The 20,270-nt window shown below is 44.4% G+C and overlaps 1 protein-coding gene across 5 annotated transcripts in view; it reads left to right on the top strand.

The window, feature by feature from the left end:
* Positions 1-10,384, top strand: part of ITPR2 (inositol 1,4,5-trisphosphate receptor type 2) — a 467,841-nt gene extending 457,457 nt beyond the window's left edge. For 4 of the 5 annotated variants that reach the window (XM_068277594.1, XM_068277593.1, XM_068277592.1 and 1 more), the window contains 2 exons: positions 42-203; positions 5,623-7,078. In XM_068277594.1, coding sequence (XP_068133695.1) covers positions 42-203; positions 5,623-5,709 — 249 coding nt within the window. In that variant the 3' untranslated portion in view covers positions 5,710-7,078. Of the gene's footprint in view, positions 1-41; positions 204-5,622; positions 7,079-9,874 lie in introns of those variants that run through there. The other variant, XR_011030536.1, reaches the window with a different exon arrangement.
* Positions 10,385-20,270: the final 9,886 nt, after the last annotated feature.

Genomic DNA, 20,270 nt, shown 5'->3' with positions numbered 1-20,270 from the left:
GCTGAATGATAAATGAATCTCTTGGTTCCTTTTATTTCCAGGAGAAGAACCTGGACTGGTTCCCTCGGATGCGGGCCATGTCCCTCGTCAGCAGTGAGGGCGAGAATGAGCAGAACGAGATCCGCAACCTGCAGGAGAAGCTGGAGTCTACCATGAGCCTGGTCAAGCAGCTGTCCGGCCAGCTGGCAGAACTGAAGGAGCAGGTAGGGCCAACATTATGCCTGGCATGCTGCAAGAGATGGGGCAGATTTATTACAGGTAGCCGTCTATTCTATGATAGCAGCTCAATTCAACAAATGATCAATTACTCCCAATTAGAATCATTTGGGGGGGGGGGGGGGGTAGTGATAACATTACCGTCTTGCACCACCCACTCTTGATGAGATTTCAGCAGAAAATTTGGAAATTTAAAAAAAAAACGTATTAGCAGGGAAAAGGAACAACAGTAGGGCTCTTAAAAAAATATAACCTTTTTTTTTATAAATTGAAGACTATTGCAGCCATATGGACACAGCTCCACTCTTTCTTTTGCACAACTAAGGGCTCTTTCACAGCGCGCCGTTAAAGTTGCACGTTTAACGCAGAGTAATGCACAACAGGGCAAAGTCTGTGCGACATTCACAGTGCACACATTGCGTTAGTGTGTAACGTGTAGTGTTATTAAAAAGTGCTGCATGCTGTGCGTTTAGCAATAATTCTGCTGCGTTACTTGTGTTGCACATGCTCAGTAATGTTCTTTTTCCTTTTTTAAAATGTTATTTCTGACTTAACTATCGATTTTAGAGCCTTGATCGCTACGTTTGCTGGATTTTATTTTTATTTTTTTGATACTTTTTTTATGCCAGTTTTTTGCCGCATGGTTTCCGCATGTTTACTATGTAATTACGCGCGTTTCCCCAATTTTTTTTACGCATTGTTACCACATGGGGAACATTTTTAGTGAATGTGGAAAAAATTCGGAAATTATCACTGGCGGTAATACAGCAGTAAAAAAAGCTTTTACCGCGTGTGTGATTGTGATTCATGAATAGAGCCCTAAGTGTCCTTTGAACACTACATCCATCACAACGTGATGCAGCTTTTCTTCTTATGGTGCTTCCACACTGGTGTGTTTGCAGTGTGATGATTTTTGTCAGAGTAATGCACAGCATACAGTGTAGTACCGACCGATGTGTGCAAGCATAAGTTGATGGACTGTATGTGTATCTCATTGGCTCACATTGATCACAGGGTCATAAGCCAATGAAATTAGCTCCTGAGCGGCTCACAGAGCTCTTCTGTCTGACGGCAGACCTAGTGAGCTTCAGTGACCGGAGAGCTGTGTGATCCGCGTTAGCAGTGGATCCGTGTGTCAGGACACCAGTAGGTCCTGTTTTTTGTAACAGCAGTCTCTGGTCCTTGATTGACTGTTACAGTAAGTGAATAGTGCATATACAAGCATTTTCTCATGGCCTCTTCTGGAGATATTTTTAAGATGGAAGTAGCAGAAGATTGGTAATGAGTTATTACAATATGTCGTATAAATGCTTGTTTCGTATTGGGTCCGCTCAGTCTGTTTCTGTGCACTTGAATTGACTCCAAATTCATGTGCAGGCAAAAAAAAAAAAAAAAAACCTGTCAACAGCATAAAATCGCATTAAGCATACAAATCCTTCTTGCTGGGCCACATTACAACAGCGGCAACTCAGTCTAAGGTATCTTTGGGCCCATTCACACCTAAGTGATTAGCGGGTGATTCCCGCTAATCGCTAACACTTTTTAAAGTGCTTTGTTACCCTATGGGAGTGTCCTCACACATTGCCTGCAGCATTTTCTGGGCGATTCAGTAGCGATTATAAAGCACTGACCGCGAGCTCTCTGAAATTGCAGAAGTATACAGCGATTTTTACCGCACTAATTGCGGTAAAATCACTAGAGCAAAACTTGGCAATTTTAAGTGTTAATGGGCCCTTCCCCTCCCCCTCTCTTGATTGAGACTATCTGGTCAACCTGGTATAGTGTGTGACTAGCTCATGGTTCTGGTTTGCGGTTATCACTCCTTAGCACATGATCAAACCAGCAAATCAGAGTTTTGCAAATCTACCACCTGATCAGTCTGATCACATGATTCTCTTTGAATTCTGATAGAAAGAGGGAACACTAGATAAAATAAAGAACGAGAGAGAGAGAGAGGATGGCAACAAACAGGCTTACCTAATAGGCATTAAATATATCAGCACAACAAACTTGTTGACTGTGTTATTAATACACTGTGTGCACCCGCAGAGGCTTCCTCCTAAGCATGCTCTGTAGCAGCGGCCTGACCTTGCCAGACGTGGGAGATACAGGATCCGCTTTCTGCAGCCTACGCAGATAATCAGTCTCTCCAATGTCTGCAGAAAACTCATTAGCTGCACAGGGGTCACTCAGTGTGTTTATTCAAAGCAGCATTTTACCAAGAATAAGTGGAGTCTGTTACCAGCGTTTCATTATTTGCCTGAAGTACCTGCAGCCTCAGTCATCACCCCCCCTTCCTCCCAAACCGTAGCCAAAGTCTCTATGTAAATAAAGGGCCTCGCTCCTCGTAGCGGTAATTGTGGAACCATTCCTGCAAGCTGAAATACACTCACCTAAAGGATTATTAGGAACAACATACTAATACGGTGTTTGACCCGCTTTCGCCTTCAGAACTGCCTTAATTCTACGTGGCATTGATTCAACAAGGTGCTGAAAGCATTCTTTAAAAATGTTGGTCCATATTGATAGGATAGCATCTTGCAGTTGATGGAGATTTGTGGGATGCACACCCAGGGCACGAAGCTCCCGTTACATCACATCCCAAAGATGCTCTATTGGGTTGAGATCTGGTGACTGTGGGGGCCATTTTAGTACGGTGAACTCATTGTCATGTTCAAGAAACCAATTTGAAATGATTCAAGCTTTGTGACATGGTGCATTATCCTGCTGGAAGTAGCCATCAGATGCTACATGGTGGTCATGAAGGGATGGACATGGTCAGAAACAACGCTCAGGTAGCATTTAAACGATGCCCAATTGGCACTAAGGAGCCTAAAGTGTGCCAAGAAAACATCCCCCACACCATTACACCACCACCACCAGCCTGCACAGTGGTAACAAGGCATGATAGATCCATGTTCTCTTTCTGTTTATGCCAAATTCTGACTTTATCGAGACTCATCAGACCAGGCAACATTTTTCCAGTCTTCAACTGTTCAATTTTGGTGAGCTCGTGCAAATTGTAGACTCTTTTTCCTCTTTGTAGTGAAGATGAGGTGTAACCAGTGGGGTCTCCTGCTGTTGTATCCCATCTGCCTCAAAGTTGTGCTTGTTGTGGTTTCACAAATGCTTTGCTGCATACCTCAGTTGTAACGAGTGGTTATTTCAGTCAATGTTGCTCTATCAGCTTGAATCAGTCAGCCCATTCTCCTCTGACTTCTAGCATCAACAAGGCATTTTCACCCACAGGACTGCCGCATACTGGATGTTTTTCCCTTTTCACACCATTCTTTGTAAACCCTAGAAATGGTTGTGCGTGAAAATCCCAGTAACTGAGCAGATTGTGAAATACTCGGACCGGTCCATCTGGCACCAACAACCATGCCACACTCAAAATTACTTAAATCACCTTTCTTTCCTATTCTGACATTCAGTTTGGAGTTTAGGAGATTGTCTTGACCAGGACCTCACCCCTAAATGCATTGCAGCAACTGCCATGTGATTGGTTGATTAGATAATTGCATTAATGAGAAATTGAACAGGTGTTCCTAATAATCCGTTAGGAGAGTAAGTATTACTGCACATTTTTATTAACGAAGAGGAAAAAAGGGTCCCCACTAATAGAGATGAAGTATTTTTTCAGCTCTCATGCTCATTTCATGCGGATTGTATACAGCTTGCCGTTGTGTCCAAATAGTCAGGAAGTGTGTAATTGGCCCTTCTTCCAAGCTGCCTGCAATTTGTGTCTAAGTTGGAAAAATTAGCACCTCATTGACAAACCTCACAATGCTTTATCAGCCCCATAAGCACCATGTAGGTCGGGAGGCAGACACCAGGGAAGTGGGGCTCTTCCCCGACCAATACCAGCCTATGTGCCATTTAACATTTGTGGGATACCTTGCAGGGAGGGGCGAGATTCCCTTGTGTTGTAAAACACTATTGCCCCAAAAATGTATCAGAACCATACAATGCAGTTCTGTATAATGCCTGAAGAAAAAACTTTGCGTTTCAAAACCTTGTAATAAACCATGTACAGTTAATCATTAAAAGTATTATCTGAATTAACACTTGTTGGTTTGATGTCTGCGTATTATGATGGTTGGTGCAATCTGGAAGGTGTGTACATTCGTTATAGTCCCATTTTTGGTAACATCTGTATAAAATTCCTTCTTCTATTCTAACACTAACCGCCACCCTTTTAACGCTTAACATTAACCTTCCTCTCCACTCCAAACACTAACCTTCACCTCTTCACTCCAAGCCAAATTTAGGTTCGGCTATGAGATAGCCGAACACCACTATCGTGCACCAAACATCAGGTCCCCGACACCCCATAGCCACAAACATATTGCAATCTATGGGTATCTAGAGAAGAGACTGATATGTGAGCGCCAAAAACACCTTCTTCGGTCTGGAATCCCCTTTAAAAGTGCCCATTGATGCTTAATTGTACAGTTTTACCACATCTGTATAATATGAGGGACTAAACACCTGTTTATAGCTCATCAGTTTACTGTTCTACTTCCTTGATAGTTCACTACTTCATTTCCTATCATTGTGAGCATGACCATACTAAGCCGAAGGATTACAATTTGTATCCCCCCATTTATTAAATCACCTCCAATGTGTTAGTGTAGCCACACTTCAAGAAGAAACTCTTGGGCTCCTAGAAAAGCAGCTACCTCCTACACCAGCACAGGACTACATTTCCCATCAACCCTAAAGGTAGCTGGCAGCTTCTGGATGACAGACTATCTGTATGCATAGGGCTTACTTAATGTACTATTTCACTTTTTGTTGTACTTCCATACAAGACAAACATTTTTACAAAGATTATTTCAGATATCACCTCTTGGTTTTATCTGCAGAAACAGCTACAGTCCTAATAGCAGCACAGTATCTTAGATTAGATGCAATGCTTCCTGCTCTGTGCATATAAGGATTCATGCTATAAGAGGGAAGTTACTGGGCAGGCCCTTCTTTTCCACTAGGAAGCCCCATCTCATGCAAAGTCTCGCTGCGATGCTACTGCACAACCTTCAATTTCCACTCGCCGCGATTGCACCGTGAACAGTCAGGATTGGAGCACAATTGCACCAAAAATGCAGGGTGGCGATTGCATTTGTGGGAAAAACTGAGACGCGCTAATGAAAAAAAGAACACTGACAAGTTACATGTTAATTGCAGTGCTGTTGCGATTGGCAAAACACTTGACCCACGTTTTTGAGCGGATTGCAGCAAGTGGAAAAGGCGAGTTCACCATCATGTACGGATTACAGGGTTGTTTTAAATTACTATATGAGCTTAAAAAAAACGGGAAAGATGATATTCAATAATTGTAAAATGACGTGTGACATTTTTACACAGGTAGAACTTGACTGTAAATCATCTCTTTGTCACTTGCAGATGACCGAGCAGAGGAAGAACAAGCAACGCCTGGGGTTCCTCGGCTCCAACTCCAACCACGTGAACCACCACCTGCCGTCACACTGACCACGCTGCAGACAAGCACGTTACCAGTGTCCGTGTATGATGGGTGGAGGGATATCGGTGACACCTTGCACAGATCTCAGTCGTTATAATGCAGTCTTAGCACAGCTGATGAAGGCATTGCTTGAGACTGGCCTTTGACCACAATATTGGAGGGACAGATTGAAGAGGGCTTTGTGTTAATAGACTATACAGCCTTCTCAAGCCTTCACAGGGTTGTATCCTGTATGCACTCAGAGGACCTGAAGCTGCTAGTAATGGATGCTGGTGGCAGCACAAGACTGGAAGCAGCTATACTGGAGGAATGACGGTGCAGCCTCCATTGTGCCTGTGCCTTATCGATGTAAGAAAATCATCATCTCATGTTTAATGCTCAGTATGGAAAGAATCATTTGTACACACGCTGCACAAAGTACCATCTCGGAATTTGTAATGTTATGTGTCAGTCCAGTACAGGGCTGTGGCATCCGGTTCTGCAGCATGCCACAAGCACTTCACTATCCCAGTCTTTTCTGATTGGTATTTTAAAAGGGTCAGTTGTGCAAACAACATTTTCTTTGACGTTTTGGGGATAAAATTAATTAAAAGCCGCACATTGAAGTGAGGCTGTGTAAACTAAAGTGCAAAACCGCATACATGTGTCCACAGGGTTAAAAGGAACCCGAGATAAGAGGGATATGGAGACTGCCATATTTATTTCCTTTTAGACAATACTGGTTGCCTGGAAGTCATCCTGATCCTGTGTCTCTAACTTTTAGCCATAGACCCCTGAACAAGCATGCAGCAGATCAGGTACTCTAAGGGCTCAGTCACACTTTGAGCGTTTGCTGATTTTTTTTAAAGCGCTGGTGATTTTGCAAATCGCCCTAAAAGCACTTGTGTAATGATTTCCTATGACAGTGTTCACATGTAAGCGTTTCGATTTTCTTGAACACGCTACAGGTACCATTTTCTGAGCGCTTTGGCTCAATGACAGGTATAGGGAAATCACAGAGCACTTGAAAAAGTGCTTTGTATAGCGATTTCCCAAGTGCTTTCATGAATAAATACATTGTATTTATTAATTTCCGGGTTAAAGAGTTCACTTCCTGACTGACGTCAGGAAGTGAAAAAAATAATCGCGGAGCAAAAGTGCTTAGAAAAGCACTTATAAAATAACTTTTCTAAGCGAAAAGTGCTTTTAAAAAAAACACCATAAATCGCTCAGCGCTTGGGAATTTTATAATGTGAACAAAGCTTTTACTGGATTAGCAATATGCTTGTTCCAGGGTTTTTAACTCAGACACTATGTATGCCAGAACATCAACAGGTCTGCCAGGTAACGGGCATTGTTTACAAGGAAATAAATATGGCAGCCTCCATATTCCTCTCACCTCGGGTTCCCTAGGGGGGGGGGGGGGGGGGGGAGCTTGAGGCTGAACAGATGTGTCATTAGGCTATCAATGTATTCTGTGGCTGTGGAGGAGGGCCGAAGGAGCTGCACACAACTGAGTGGGTGGGGAGAACAATTCCCTCGGCTACGTCAATCTGCCAGGCGGATCACTGTCCCGGAACTGTGAGAGGAATTGGGGGCCACTGCACACGCTAGATTCTCACCAAATGCTGGGCATACACGACAGTTTTTGCGCCGGTATCGAGCCAGCGGCTTGATGCCGGCGCATCACCGCGGGAGCTGCTAATGAACCGCTCGTTTCTTGCCATTGTTCTCCCCGCCGGTATCAAGCGCAGTATCAATCCGGCGGGGTATCGGACAGGTTAAATATTATCAATCGATCCATCAGTTGCTCGATTGATAATATAAAACTTACCGTGTATGCCCAGCATAATCAATTTATACTAGGCCAAGGCAGTGGATACAATCTAATGTGTACATAGCTTAGCCTCCTTTCATGGAATACTGAGAGAGAGAGCGGAGTCCTCAAGCAGCACAAACACCCCTCTCCTGATATACTCTGTGCTGCTGGAGGACTCTGCTCCTTCCACTAACTCTGCTCTCTTCACTGAGTATATCAGGAGAAGAGAGTCCTCCAACAGCACAATCTCTCCTCTCCTGATATGCTCTGTGCTGCTGGAGGACAGGACTCTCTCCTCTCCTGATATACTCAGTGAAGGGAGCAAAGTCCTGTCCTCCAGCAGCACAGAGCATATCAGGAGAGGAGAGATTGTGCTGTTGGAGGACTCTGCTCCCTTCACTGAGTATATCAGGAGAGGAGAGTTAGGCCACATACACACATCAGACCATAGTCTTTGGAAAATGAAAGATCACAGACCAATCTTACCACCCTTCATGTAGTATGAGAGCCATATTATACACAGTCTTTTCTATGGAGCTGAACTCCACATCAGAAAAAAATCTTTGCAAGATGCTGCACACACAGATGCTGTACAGACACAAAAGATCAGTATCTGCAAAAGATCTGTTCCTGCCAAAAATCCATTCCTGCAAATTGCAATGATAGTCTATGAGATCTGCAGATCATCATACACACATGAATTAACTGACATTCATCTGCAGACCAAGCAATCATCTGCAGATCTGAAAATCCATCCTGGTGGATCTGATCTGCAGATGAATGTCAGTTAAATCAAGTGTGTATGATGATCTGCAGATCTCATAGACTATCATTGCAATTTGCAGGAATGGATTTTTAGCAGGAACAGATCTTTTGCAGATACTGATCTTTTGTGTCTGTACAGCATCTGTGTGTGCAGCATCTTGCAAAGATTTTTTTCTGATGTGGAGTTCAGCTCCATAGAAAAGAATGTGTAGAGTATAGCTCTCATACTACATGAAGGGTGGTAAGATTGGTCTGTGATCTTTCATTTTCCAAAGACTATAGTCTGATGTGTGTATGAGCCTTTAGTGTAAGGAGCAAAGTCCTCCAGCAGCACAATCTCTCCTCTCCTGATATGCTCTGTGCTGCTGGATGACTCTGCTCCTTACACTATCTTACTCTCCATCTAACTCTCCTCTCCTAATATGCTCTTTCCTGCTGGATTACTGCTCCTTCCACTCTCTTCTCCTTATGTACTCTGTGCTGCTGTAGATTATTTGATGGCCACCCGATTTAGCCATCCCCCTCTGATCGAAAACTGAGTTATGCTACGTAGACACTTGCGACTATGGTCGTTTGTCGTCAGACCGATCGTTAAGATGCTGTTACAATCGGGGAAAGAACTGTACCAAATGATCATTAAGAAGGACGAACAAACGATATCGAGATAATTAAAACATCCATCAGGCCGGATCATATTGAACGACAATCGTTACAAAACTATAGTGTGTATAGACATCAGCCGACAACAATCGTTACAAGGGCCAATGCGCCTGCGTTAGATTTTGCCCAGCTTCCGTACTTCCTGTGTAGCGCGGCCCGTAACGATTGTTACATTATAAATTTCAAACAAACTGTGTTTTCAAGTTAACTATCATATATTTTTATCTATTGTAACTCCATGTTTGTTTGTTTTTTATTTTATATAAATATGTACGCAACATTTCCCTCTTATCGTTCTTTTCTGCGAGAACGATCGTTAATATGCGTATGATGATTGTTGTATTCCATCGTTGCATTCCAATCATTCCAATATTGTTCGTCTGGTAATTATAGTTCCTTGTAAACGATCGTTATCGCAAATGTGTACGTAGCATAAAGATGGATCTTTCATTATCACTTACTGCAAATCAATTTCAGTATCGAAATCCCCAGCCTTGAGGCTAGCAATGCATTCTGTTTCTATTAAGGGGGAGAGCCAGCAGAGTGGCACAGAGCGGAGGGGGGGGGGGGGGGGTGAGTAAATCAGGGGCTGCAGTACACACAGTTTCTCGGCAGAGGCGGTCACTGTTGGCCGAGTTTCATGTAGCGTGTGTATGAAGTTTTTGCAGACAAATCAGAGCCTTAAAAGGTTGAAGTAATAGAGGTTGGTGCTAAAGCTTCAGATAACAACCTAGATACTTTTTTACTTTAGTTACTATATACATTCCAAAGTGGTCATTTAAGTATTTTTGTATTTAAAAAATAATGGTAGAAGTGAAACTGGAATTAGGTTATATTTGCTTTTACCAACTATAGCCAGTGACATCAGTGTTGATAAACCTTCTCTGGACTGTGATTGGCTGAATCACTTGTGCCATATCATTCAGTAGGCCTTTATAATCTTGTTACAGTGGACTGATAAGGGAAGAAGCTGAACATGTGACCCCAATCTGCTGACTGGAATGCCTATGGACCAGAGTACAAGGGGGGTAGAATGCCTATGGATGGACCAATACGGGGGAGGGGGGGGGAAATATCTATGCTTTATTCAGGAGAAACATTTGTCAAGTGTTTTAATGTTACTTTGCTGATTCGATATTTATAGAGTTCCGATTTTTTTCTGTTATAACTGGACTGGCTCTATGAGTATCTACAAGAACAAATGGGGTGTCTGATCTAGCGCTGTGTACAGCGAAGCAGCCATAGTTTGTCTGTACAACTGGGGTGCCTTATGGTTGTCATACACCATTCAGTCTTGGTTGTACAATCTTACCATCACCCCATCTGTTTAGTATAAGGGCAGTCAGATTGAGAGTCCTATGTGGTAAGATTGTACACTTAACATTGCCTGGTGTATGGTCAGCTCTACAATTGGTATTGCACTAACAAAGCTGTTATTTTAAATAAAGTGTATTTCTGTATGTGCTGGCTCATTTGTGTCCTTCAAGAGAACCTGTCCCTTCAAAACCAGCCGAATCTCCAGTGACACAAACTGGACGGTAATGCTTTAAGTGTGACCAGGGTAAAGTCCAATATCCTATTTTCTTACTATCATGTATTATCATTTTATGTTTGAGTGCCCTTTCTACTGCTGGCTGACAAGGACACCAACATCTGTCTTTGTTCCTTTAGAAAATATCAAGTCAGAGGTTTGCACTGCCAGATTCCAACAGAGATAGTATTGCTATTTATGTGGGGGCTGAAATTCAATAGCATAATATTATTTTTAGACATTGTTTACTCTGTATACTGAAAGTGCTGTGTGAGTGTTCTCTCTCCTCCTCTGGCTCTCGTTTCATATAGACAAGACTTACATCTTAAAGGACAATTGAAGTCAGAGTGATATGGAGGGCGACATTTTTTTTTTTTACTTTTAAATAATGCAAATTGGTAGCTGCACTGCTGATCCTCTGCATCTAAAGGTGGCCACACATTGGGTGATTTTTCTCATCGAAATCCTGTGGATTTGATCAAATCTGCTGGAAATTGATGGTGTAAACCAGTGTTTCTCAAACCTTTCCAGGTCAAGGCAACCCTTGTAAAAAACAATTACCAAAATGTATGCTCGCCATTTTACGCATTGTCCCATGTCCTCCCCTGTCTGTCTTTGTGTCCTTGTTTATCCAGTGTCTTCGCTTGTCCCATGTCCTCCTCCTTCTTGCTTTGTGTCCCCGTTTGTCCTGTGTCCGTTTTTTCCCATGTCCTCCTCCTTCCCCCTTTGTGTCATCCTTTTGTCCCTCTTTGCATCCCCGTTTACCCGTGTGACACTTTGTCAGCAGTGTCCTAATCTGTCCCTTCGTATCCTCGTTTGTCCTGTTCTCCTTCATCCCTCTTTGTGTCCCTGTGTCATCCTCCCTCTCCCTTTGTGTCCCCATTTTTCCCATGTCCTCCTTCCCTCCTCTTTGTGTCCCCCTGTATCCTCTTATGAATATATATGAAAATACAGGGGGATACAAAGGAAACTCCACTCCATCACGCAGTTCTGAGTTAAGTGGGATTTTTAGGGAGAGAAAAGAAGTGATCAAAGGCTTCTACCACCCCCGCAACTCCATAGACCAGAGGTCCTCAAACTGGGGAGAAAAATGAGTGCCTGAGAGAAAAATGTTTAGTCACAGGACACAGCCCCCCAGAAATGAAGGCAGTGGAGAGAAGACACAGGAGGAAGCAATGGCAGACAGATGTCTCTGCTGTCCCTACAGCATGTGGAGGGATATAATCAGCTTCCTCTCTGGTCAGATGAGAGTTCAGAGAGGAATCTTATCGGTTAGCCACATAGGCCAGTGTATGGCCAGCTTCAAACTTAAGGCAGCCATACACTGGTCGATTGCCACCAGATCGACCAGCAGATAGATCCCTCTGATCGAATCTGATCAAAGAGGTATCTATTGGCTGCCTACACTGCAAACAAATTTTGAATTGATTTCACTATGAAATCGATTCACAATCTGAGGAGCTACCGCTGCCGCCACCCCCTGCATACATTACCTGATCCTGCCGGCGCAAGTCCCCCGGTCTCTGCTGTTCCTTCCCTGCTCTGGGCTTCACTTTACTTCCTGTCGGGGAAGTTTAAACAGTAGAGGGCGCTCTACTGGTTAAATTTCCAACAGGAAGTAAGTGAAGCCAGACGAAGCCCAGCGCAGAGAAGGGATGGCGGGGACCGTGGGGGACACGCGCCGGCGGTACAGATAATGTATTGCCGAAAGCGTCAGTCGGACATTCAAACGCCGCTATCGACGCACACTCCCGACCCACCGGCAATCGAACAAAATTTTCTGCGAGGACAGATCTACAGGAACGATCAATTTCAGATGGAAATCGGTCAGCGTTTGCGCATCGATTTCACAGCAGATTCGATCAGTGATCGAATCTGCTGTGTATCGGCGAGAAATCGAGTAAGTGTATGGGCACCTTTAGCCATTGACCCTGAACAAGCATGGAGTTCAGATGTTTGACTGGATTTTGTTTCAGGTATGTGCTTTAGACACTGATGTCTGAAAGCTCAGCAGGACTTATTAAATACAAGGAAATAAATATGGCTCCTTGCATGCAGTGGCTAGTAGTATCTACAATATGTACACAAAGGAAGGCCCACAGAGGCATGTGGGAAGGGAAGGCCAGCCCATCTCATCCAATCCCACAAAAGGAGTTACTGTACAACAAACTGCTGAAAAATGTAACTGTTCTGACAGCTGTCTCTCATGGCCACAGAGATCACAGCTTACTTCATACAGGTAGCCACACTGACCCCTGTCTACCCCTGAAAGCGCTTAGGGCTCGTTCCCACTATCGCGAATCTGCATGCGTCCAACGCATGCAGATCCGCACATGTAATGCAAGTGGATGGGCCTGTTTCCACTGTAGCGTTGTTGAGGTGCGTTTTTTTCAGCGGTAAAAAAACGCACAAAAGAGCCAACGATTTCGCCTGCGTCGGGAATCCGTGCGAATCGCCGCTAATGTATTTAATAGTAAAAACGCATGCGTTTGTTACATGCGTTTTTACCCGCGATTTCGCGTGCGATTTCGCACCTTTTTCTATTTTATTTTGCCCTGGCAGTGTCATGGTTAATTTCGCATGGCACCCTGCCATGCGAAATCGCATGCGAAATCGCGGGTAAAAACGCATGCGGAAACGCATCCGCATGCGTTTTTACAAGCGTCGGAATGCGGCCGAAATCGCGTCGCAACAGTGGAAACAAGCCCGGACACTGGAAACATAAACATCACAACTGGACCACAGAACAAGGAAAGCAGGTGGCCCGGTCTGATTCACTTTTTTTGGCCTCCAAATTTCCAGATCTCAGCTGAATGGAGAATCTGTGGGGTGTGCTGGAAAAACAAGCCCCCCTACCTTACAAACTTTTGGATTTAAGGGATCTGCTGCTAACATTTCTGTACCCTTAGAGCAGGGTTGTCAAACCCACATAATCACATAAGGGTCCAAAATCTGAAATATGGTCTTAGTTGCTGGTCACATTGTTTATAATTTAACAGTGGGAGATTTCTGGTGGGTGCCCTAAAAGATAAGGTGTAATACCTGAATGTGGCCCCTGCACTGGTGCGCTCCTCTGAATGGGAAGGCAGCATTCTGTCATCTGCAGTAATGAGGAGGACACCCACCTGTGCTGTATTACACAAATCTGCTCAAAGCAAACCAAAGGTAGGCCTGGAACCCACTACAAGTCGCAAATTGCTATTGCAGTCGCTAGCGTTATTGAACTAGTGTTTTGTACGCAATTTCATGAGCGTTTTCCACAGATTTTTGGTAGCGATTTTAAAAAGTATAAACTTTTTGCCAGCGATTATGATAGCGATTTTAATTCTGATTGGTCCTTTCAAAATTATTTTTTTACAGTCTGCAGTAATTTAAAATCACAAATTGCTATGTGTAGCGATTTGAGTGACTTGTCAGCACTTAAATACTGTATATTGGAGCGCAAATGCTCCGAAAATGCTGCATGTCCTGCGATTTCCTAATCGTAATCGCTACTGTGGAATTTGTTACATCCATTTACATTGGTATAGCGCTTAAGGAAATCATTAGCAATTTAACCACTTGAGGAACACAGTGCTAAACCCCCATAAAGATCAGGCTATTTTATTCAAAATTGGCCACTGCAGCTTTAAGGCCAAGCTGCAGGGCCACACAAAACACTAGTAACTCCCCCCCCCCCCCCCCCCTTTCTCCCCACCAAGGGCTGGTGCACACTCAGCGGCTTTTTCAGCATTTCTGCAGCCGCTTGGTCAATGTATCTCAGTGGGGTGGTTCACACCAGAGCAGGAGGCGTTTTGCAGAAACGCATACTCCTGGGGTGAGGCATTTTTTGGATTGTGGATGCGTTTCTGCCTCAATGTTAAGTATAGGAAAAACGCAAACCGCTCTGAAAAACGGCAGTTCAGAGCGGTTTTGCAGGCGTTTGTTACAGAAGCTGTTCAGTAACAGCTTTACTGTAACAATATCTGAAATCTACTACACCAAAAACGCTTCACAAAACTGCAAAATGCTAGCTGAAACGCTACAGAAAAATAACAAAAAGTGTTTCAAAATCTGCTAGCATTTTGCGGATCTGCTAGCGGGTTTTGGTGTGCACCAGGCCTAACAGAGCTTTCTGTTGGCGGGGTCTGATCGCCTACCCCAGTTTATTTTTTATAAAAAAAAAAAATTTCTCCCTCTTTAGAATCTGAACTTACCTGGGGCTTCCTCCAGCCCCCTATAGCCTATAAGGTCCCTCTGCGTCCTCAGTCTCCTCAGTGGTCCTGCCGCCGGCTCCAGTAACTTCGGCTGAAGTTGCGCGCCCCCGGCATCCACCCTGCGCATAGTCACGCCAGTTGGAGCAAGCATCCTGTGCATGTGTGATTCTCTAAAGACTGAACCACGGAAGCGCAGGAGGCTTACTGCGACCGGCATGACGACACACCAGGTGTGCGCATGCACAACTTCAGCCGAAGTCGTCAGATTCCTGGAGCCGCTAGTGGGGACACGGAAGGGAGCAAGAGGATGCTGGGGGACCTCGGAGGCTACGGGGGGGGGGGGGGGAGGCTTAAGGAAATCCCAGGTAAGTCCACAGTTTCAATTTAGCCCACTGCTCAGTGTCCCTTTAAAAAGAATACTTGCTCGCTGCTTTGGGTTGTACAGCCAGGAAGGGCAAAGATGCTATACTTTCAAATGCATACCGCGAATGTGCACAAGCAGTAGACCTATACAACAGATCACAACAGGAGATGGGGAAGGTACTGTACATGTATTTAGATAAAAAGTAAGGATGAGCACTGTCACTGTATTATACTGTCACTACCAAAAAATTCATGAAAAAAAGATAAACTGGTATACATATGCACAAGGCAAAAAAAATTATGTGCCTGTACATATATCTGCAATGACCTGCCTTCTTCATGGATGTGTCAAAAATTACTGGTACAAACACAAATATATAGCGTGGCAGAACAATTGAGGGCCACAGAAAACTGTGTGGGGGGGGGCCGTGTGTTTGGCTAGCCTGGTGCCCGGCTAGTAGGACGCATGCCTCCTTTGCTGGCCTCTTCTATACTGAGCTGCCAGTCATCAGATCAGGTGCAATTATTCCTGCACCAGCCTCCCTTCACACACCAGAGTCCCTAACTGCATTCTCCATTTGTGTCCTACAGATCGCTCCATAGTCACCGAGGGGAACCAAAGAGCAGCACCAATCTCCATTTAAGACCCGACCAATTCAATTGCATTGATCTGATCACTCCCCCTGTAAAAGTTACTGGGGTCTTCTACCCACAGCTTTGTTTTCCCTTAGGCCTTGTTCACATTGCGAGTAGAGGGCCAGCACATACCACAAAGGCTGCATCTGAAATGACCAACAGCTCACATGTACAGCACCTCTAATAAGCTATCTACACACTTTGCATTCAATTCAAATGCAAATCATATGCATAACTACTATTACTTACCATGCAAATGGGAAACTCAGAAATACGGGCTGGTAGTTACATACTAGGAAAATTATGAAAAAGGGGGGGGGGGGGGGGGGTTTGCGCATCCCTAAAAACATGCTCCAATTGACTGGTTAATCGCTCAGGCATGCACCACCTTTTTGCTTAGCTGCTCCCAAGATTATACATATGTTGTTTTTAATTTAGGTTAGGCCACTTGCCCGGAGGTCTGCCTCACCGTGGCGCAAGTGTCCAGTGTATAATACTCTGCATGCAAACTATAGTGGAAGCCAAAGTTCCTCCATAGTATAATAAATGTAGCATTTGTTTTGGACGCAGGGCATGCATTTTCAGCCTAATAGAGGTGGTGCATGCCTGAGCGATTAACCAGTCAATTGCAGCACGTTTTTATGGATGTGCACCCCCCTTGTTCTTGACCGCGTTGGGTGGTTTTTGACGCATATTTTTTTTTTCGATTTCCGGTGCTTGGGTGGGCGATTCATTTTTGTGCTTAGCGTTTAAGTGTTTTTTCCCGAGCGGTTTTGTAATTCACTCCCTGACGCAAGTCAGGAAGTGAACTCTTTTAACCGAAAAATAATAAATACAATGTATTTACTCTTAAAAACGCGACCGCAATCGCTTTATTGCGCTTTTTTTTTTTTTTACACGTTTTCCGAGACCTCCCATTGAAGAGGAATCGCCCAGAAAAAGGAACACATACCAATTTGCTAGCCGCATCGCACACGAACCGCGCTGATATGAACCTTCTCATAGACATTCATTGACCACGCGGTCGGGGGACGTTTTTAAAAAATGCAGGCGGTTTCAGGGTTTTCTCATCTGCATGCGGTGTGAACAAGCCCATAGAGGTTTTAATGGGGGCCATACATTGAAGGGTCAGAGCTGGTTTGGTGGGGTTATTTATAGACTAAAGTGTACAAAAAACTAGCACAAAAGTGGAGTTGTCCAAAACAACCATTGCAGCTCAGCTTTTAATTTAAACAAAGGTTTTGATTGGCTGCTTGGGTAAGCGCCAGCTGTGTGAGCACTTGTCCTGATAAGTCAGCCCCAGCCATTGCTGCATTTCTCACCTCCAGCATTCTGGACCATAGGATGTTTATCCCCTCACACTGCTGCTCCCACCTTCTCAGAAACATTGATTGCCCGCTGTCTAGACATCCCTTAATAAAAGCAGCTTTGTCTGCATCTCACAAACACACCGCAGCGTGCGCCGGCAGCTCCGGATCACACGATCGCCTGGCAGGATTAAAGGGGTCATAAAGTGAAAATTCACGCAAGATAAATGCAGAGCCTTGATGGAAAGACAAGAGTCTGATCATAAACTGGCGGGATCACCAGACCAGTTTATGATCAGTGGGCAAAGGTTGGCCGATCTGCTGCCAATTAGCAGTTATAAAAATCAGGCAGCGAATGAAAAAAAGAAAAGGTAAAAAAATATCAGATCTGCTCTTAAACTTCGAAATTTGCAGCAGAACTGGTCTGCCTAAAGCCCTATACACACAATAGATGAAAGTTGGCCAAGGCAGCTGATAACGACCGCCACTGATAGAATCCAGCATGTGTATACCCCCCTCGGCCAGCAATGATCCTGGTGGAGCAATTCGGCTGTGCGATGTCATAGGGCATTGTTCTCTCCACCCCATCGCCTTGTGACATCACACCTGCATTGCTACATTCTGCAATTTATCACAGGTGGTGACATATTTAGTCCTGCCAGGTAATCTCTACGGAATGTTTCTTTACTGAGAGTGCTAAAGTCAGTAGAAAACATACCTGGTCTCCCAGAATATCTAATCAGCCTAGGCTAAGCGTTACTAGAAGGGGGCGAAGTTACTTACCAACATACATCAATATACCAGGAAAGTGGGTATCCTACTGCATTCCACTATATGTCACTGCAGTGCCTCTTTAAGGAACCATGCGGTGCTGAGTATTTGTAAAGAGGAATTCCACTTTTGTTGAATAAAAATGAAATGTGTTTCGTTTAGCTACAACACAGCAAATATTAACGGCAAACATCCTCACAGCTTGCTTATATTATGCCTGATATACACGATGCAATTTTCTGTGAGATTGACGGTCAAACCGATTATTTCATTCATGTCCAATCTGATTTCCGATAGATTTTACAATTCCGATTTTCCGATCCGATTTTCAAAACCGATCAGAAAAAGGATGGGAAATCAGATTGGACCTGTTGGAAATCATCAATCTGGTGAAAAATTGTATCGTATGTACCAAGCATTTGTTTTATGTGCATATAAAACACCCAATCTATAGTATCCCAAAGTGGTCCACTAATGATACAATCTTGATTGTCCAATCTTACCAATTCTGTGTAGTAGAAGGATCAAGTGAGTGAATGTACTTTGAATGGATACTTTTTTATTTAAGTATTTAACGCTGACATATCACGCAGCGCTGTACAGAGTATATTGTCTTGTCACTAACTGTCCCTCAGAGGGACTCACAATCTAGTCCAGGGGTAGGGAACCTATGGCTCCGGAGCCAGATGTGGCTCTTTTGATGGCTACATCTGGCTCACAGACAAATCAGTGGGGGTTGATTCACTAAGCTACACTGCTAAAGCAGCACAGCTTAGTGTGGCAGCGCAAGTACAATTTTCAAAGTAGGCCCGCTACTGCTGTAGCATGCACTACTAACTCACTCGAGCTCCCCAAAACTAACGGCCACTCCAATTGTCCCACCCTGTATCCTATCAGGGCCAGTGACTTTGTAGGACAAGATCCCCACATTTTGATTCGCCCAAAAGGCTGCCTATCACTTGACAGGCAGCATTTTGGGTCAAAGTGCGGGGAGATCTTGTCCCACAAAGTGAATCAATCCCCAAGTCAGCTAGCTAATTGTACAACCTGTTAGTTGGTATTTCTCCTGTCTGGCTCTTTGGGAAATTGCTGATGTTGCTTAAATCCAAGAGAAGATGAAGACGTGTCTGACACTTCCGCTGTCCGGCGGATCAACTGTAAACACATCACCATGTTGTCGCACTGTCCCAGTTTGAAACATATTGTATGGCTCTCAAGGAAATACATTTTAAAATATGTGGCATTTATGGCTCTTTCAGCCAAAAGGGTTCCTGACCCCTGATCTAGTCCCTACCATAGTCATAGGTCTATGTATGTATAGTGTAGTGTGTGTATTGTAGTCTAGGGCCAATTTTAGGGGAAAGCCAATTAACGTATCTGTATATTTTTGGGATGTGGGAGGAAATCAGAGTGCCCGGCGGAAACCCACGCAGACATGGGGAGAACATACAAACTCCTTGCAGATGTTGACATAGCTGGGATTCGAACCGGGGACCCAGCGCTGCAAGGCAAGAGCGCTAACCACTATGCCACCGTGCCGTCCAAGGTAATTAAGGTAGTCCCACATATTGCATAGAAGTGATAAGATTGTATTATTAGTAGACACGGCAATAGAAACTGTCAGATACAGGTGTCATATTTGCTTTCAGTCTGTAGATTTAAATCAGGTGGCTGCTACTGTGTGCAGATTATTACTTGTGGCAAGACATGAGTTTCTGGGCAGTCTGTACTCCACTATCATGAGCGCTTGTTGTCAGCAGAGCTTGTGCAGCCAATAAGACTCCACTGAACCCGACTCTTGCTGCAGGAAAACTCACCATCGTCCCTCCCACCAGGCCAGCAAAGGTATTTCTAAACAGGAGACAGATGTGCCTTATCACTGCAGCAATTTAAAAGGAAAGATCCACTTCCCTTAAACTAAGGCCTCTCTTCCATGGACTGTTGAGCTGTGTGCTCAGCAAGCAGATAGGCCTGGTGCACACCAAAACCCGCTAGCAGATCCGCAAAATGCTAGCAGATTTTGAAACGCTTTTTCTTATTTTTCTGTAGCGTTTCAGCTATTATTTTGCGGTTTTGTGAAGCGTTTTTGGTGTAGTAGTTTTCATGTATTGTTACAGTAAAGCTGTTACTGAACAGCTACTGTAACAAAAAACGCCTGGCAAACCGCTCTGAAGTGCCGTTTTTCAGAGCGGTTTGCGTTTTCCCTATACTTAACATTGAGGCAGAAACGCCTCCGCAATCCAAAATCTGCAGCAGCCCGGGAGTATGCGTTTCTGCACAACGCCTCCCGCTCTGGTGTGCACCAGCCCATTGAGATACATTACCCTAGCGGATCCGCACCCGCAAGCGGATCGCAAACTGCAGCCGAACCGCTCTGGTGTGCACTAGCCCATTGAGATACATTACCCTAGCGGATCGCAAACCGCAGCCGAACCGCTCTGGTGTGCACTAGGCCTTACAAGGCAGCAACAAGCAGTTACGAGGCAGCAGTGAGCAGTTGTGTGAATCTGAGGCCTCTTTTGCACGGACTGTTGAGCTGTGT

Source organism: Hyperolius riggenbachi, chromosome 3 (genome assembly GCF_040937935.1).
Source record: "Hyperolius riggenbachi isolate aHypRig1 chromosome 3, aHypRig1.pri, whole genome shotgun sequence".
Taxonomy (NCBI): Eukaryota; Metazoa; Chordata; class Amphibia; order Anura; family Hyperoliidae; genus Hyperolius; species Hyperolius riggenbachi.
The sequence above is the reverse complement of the archived record's forward strand: the minus strand, read 5'-3'. Positions and strand labels throughout refer to the sequence as shown.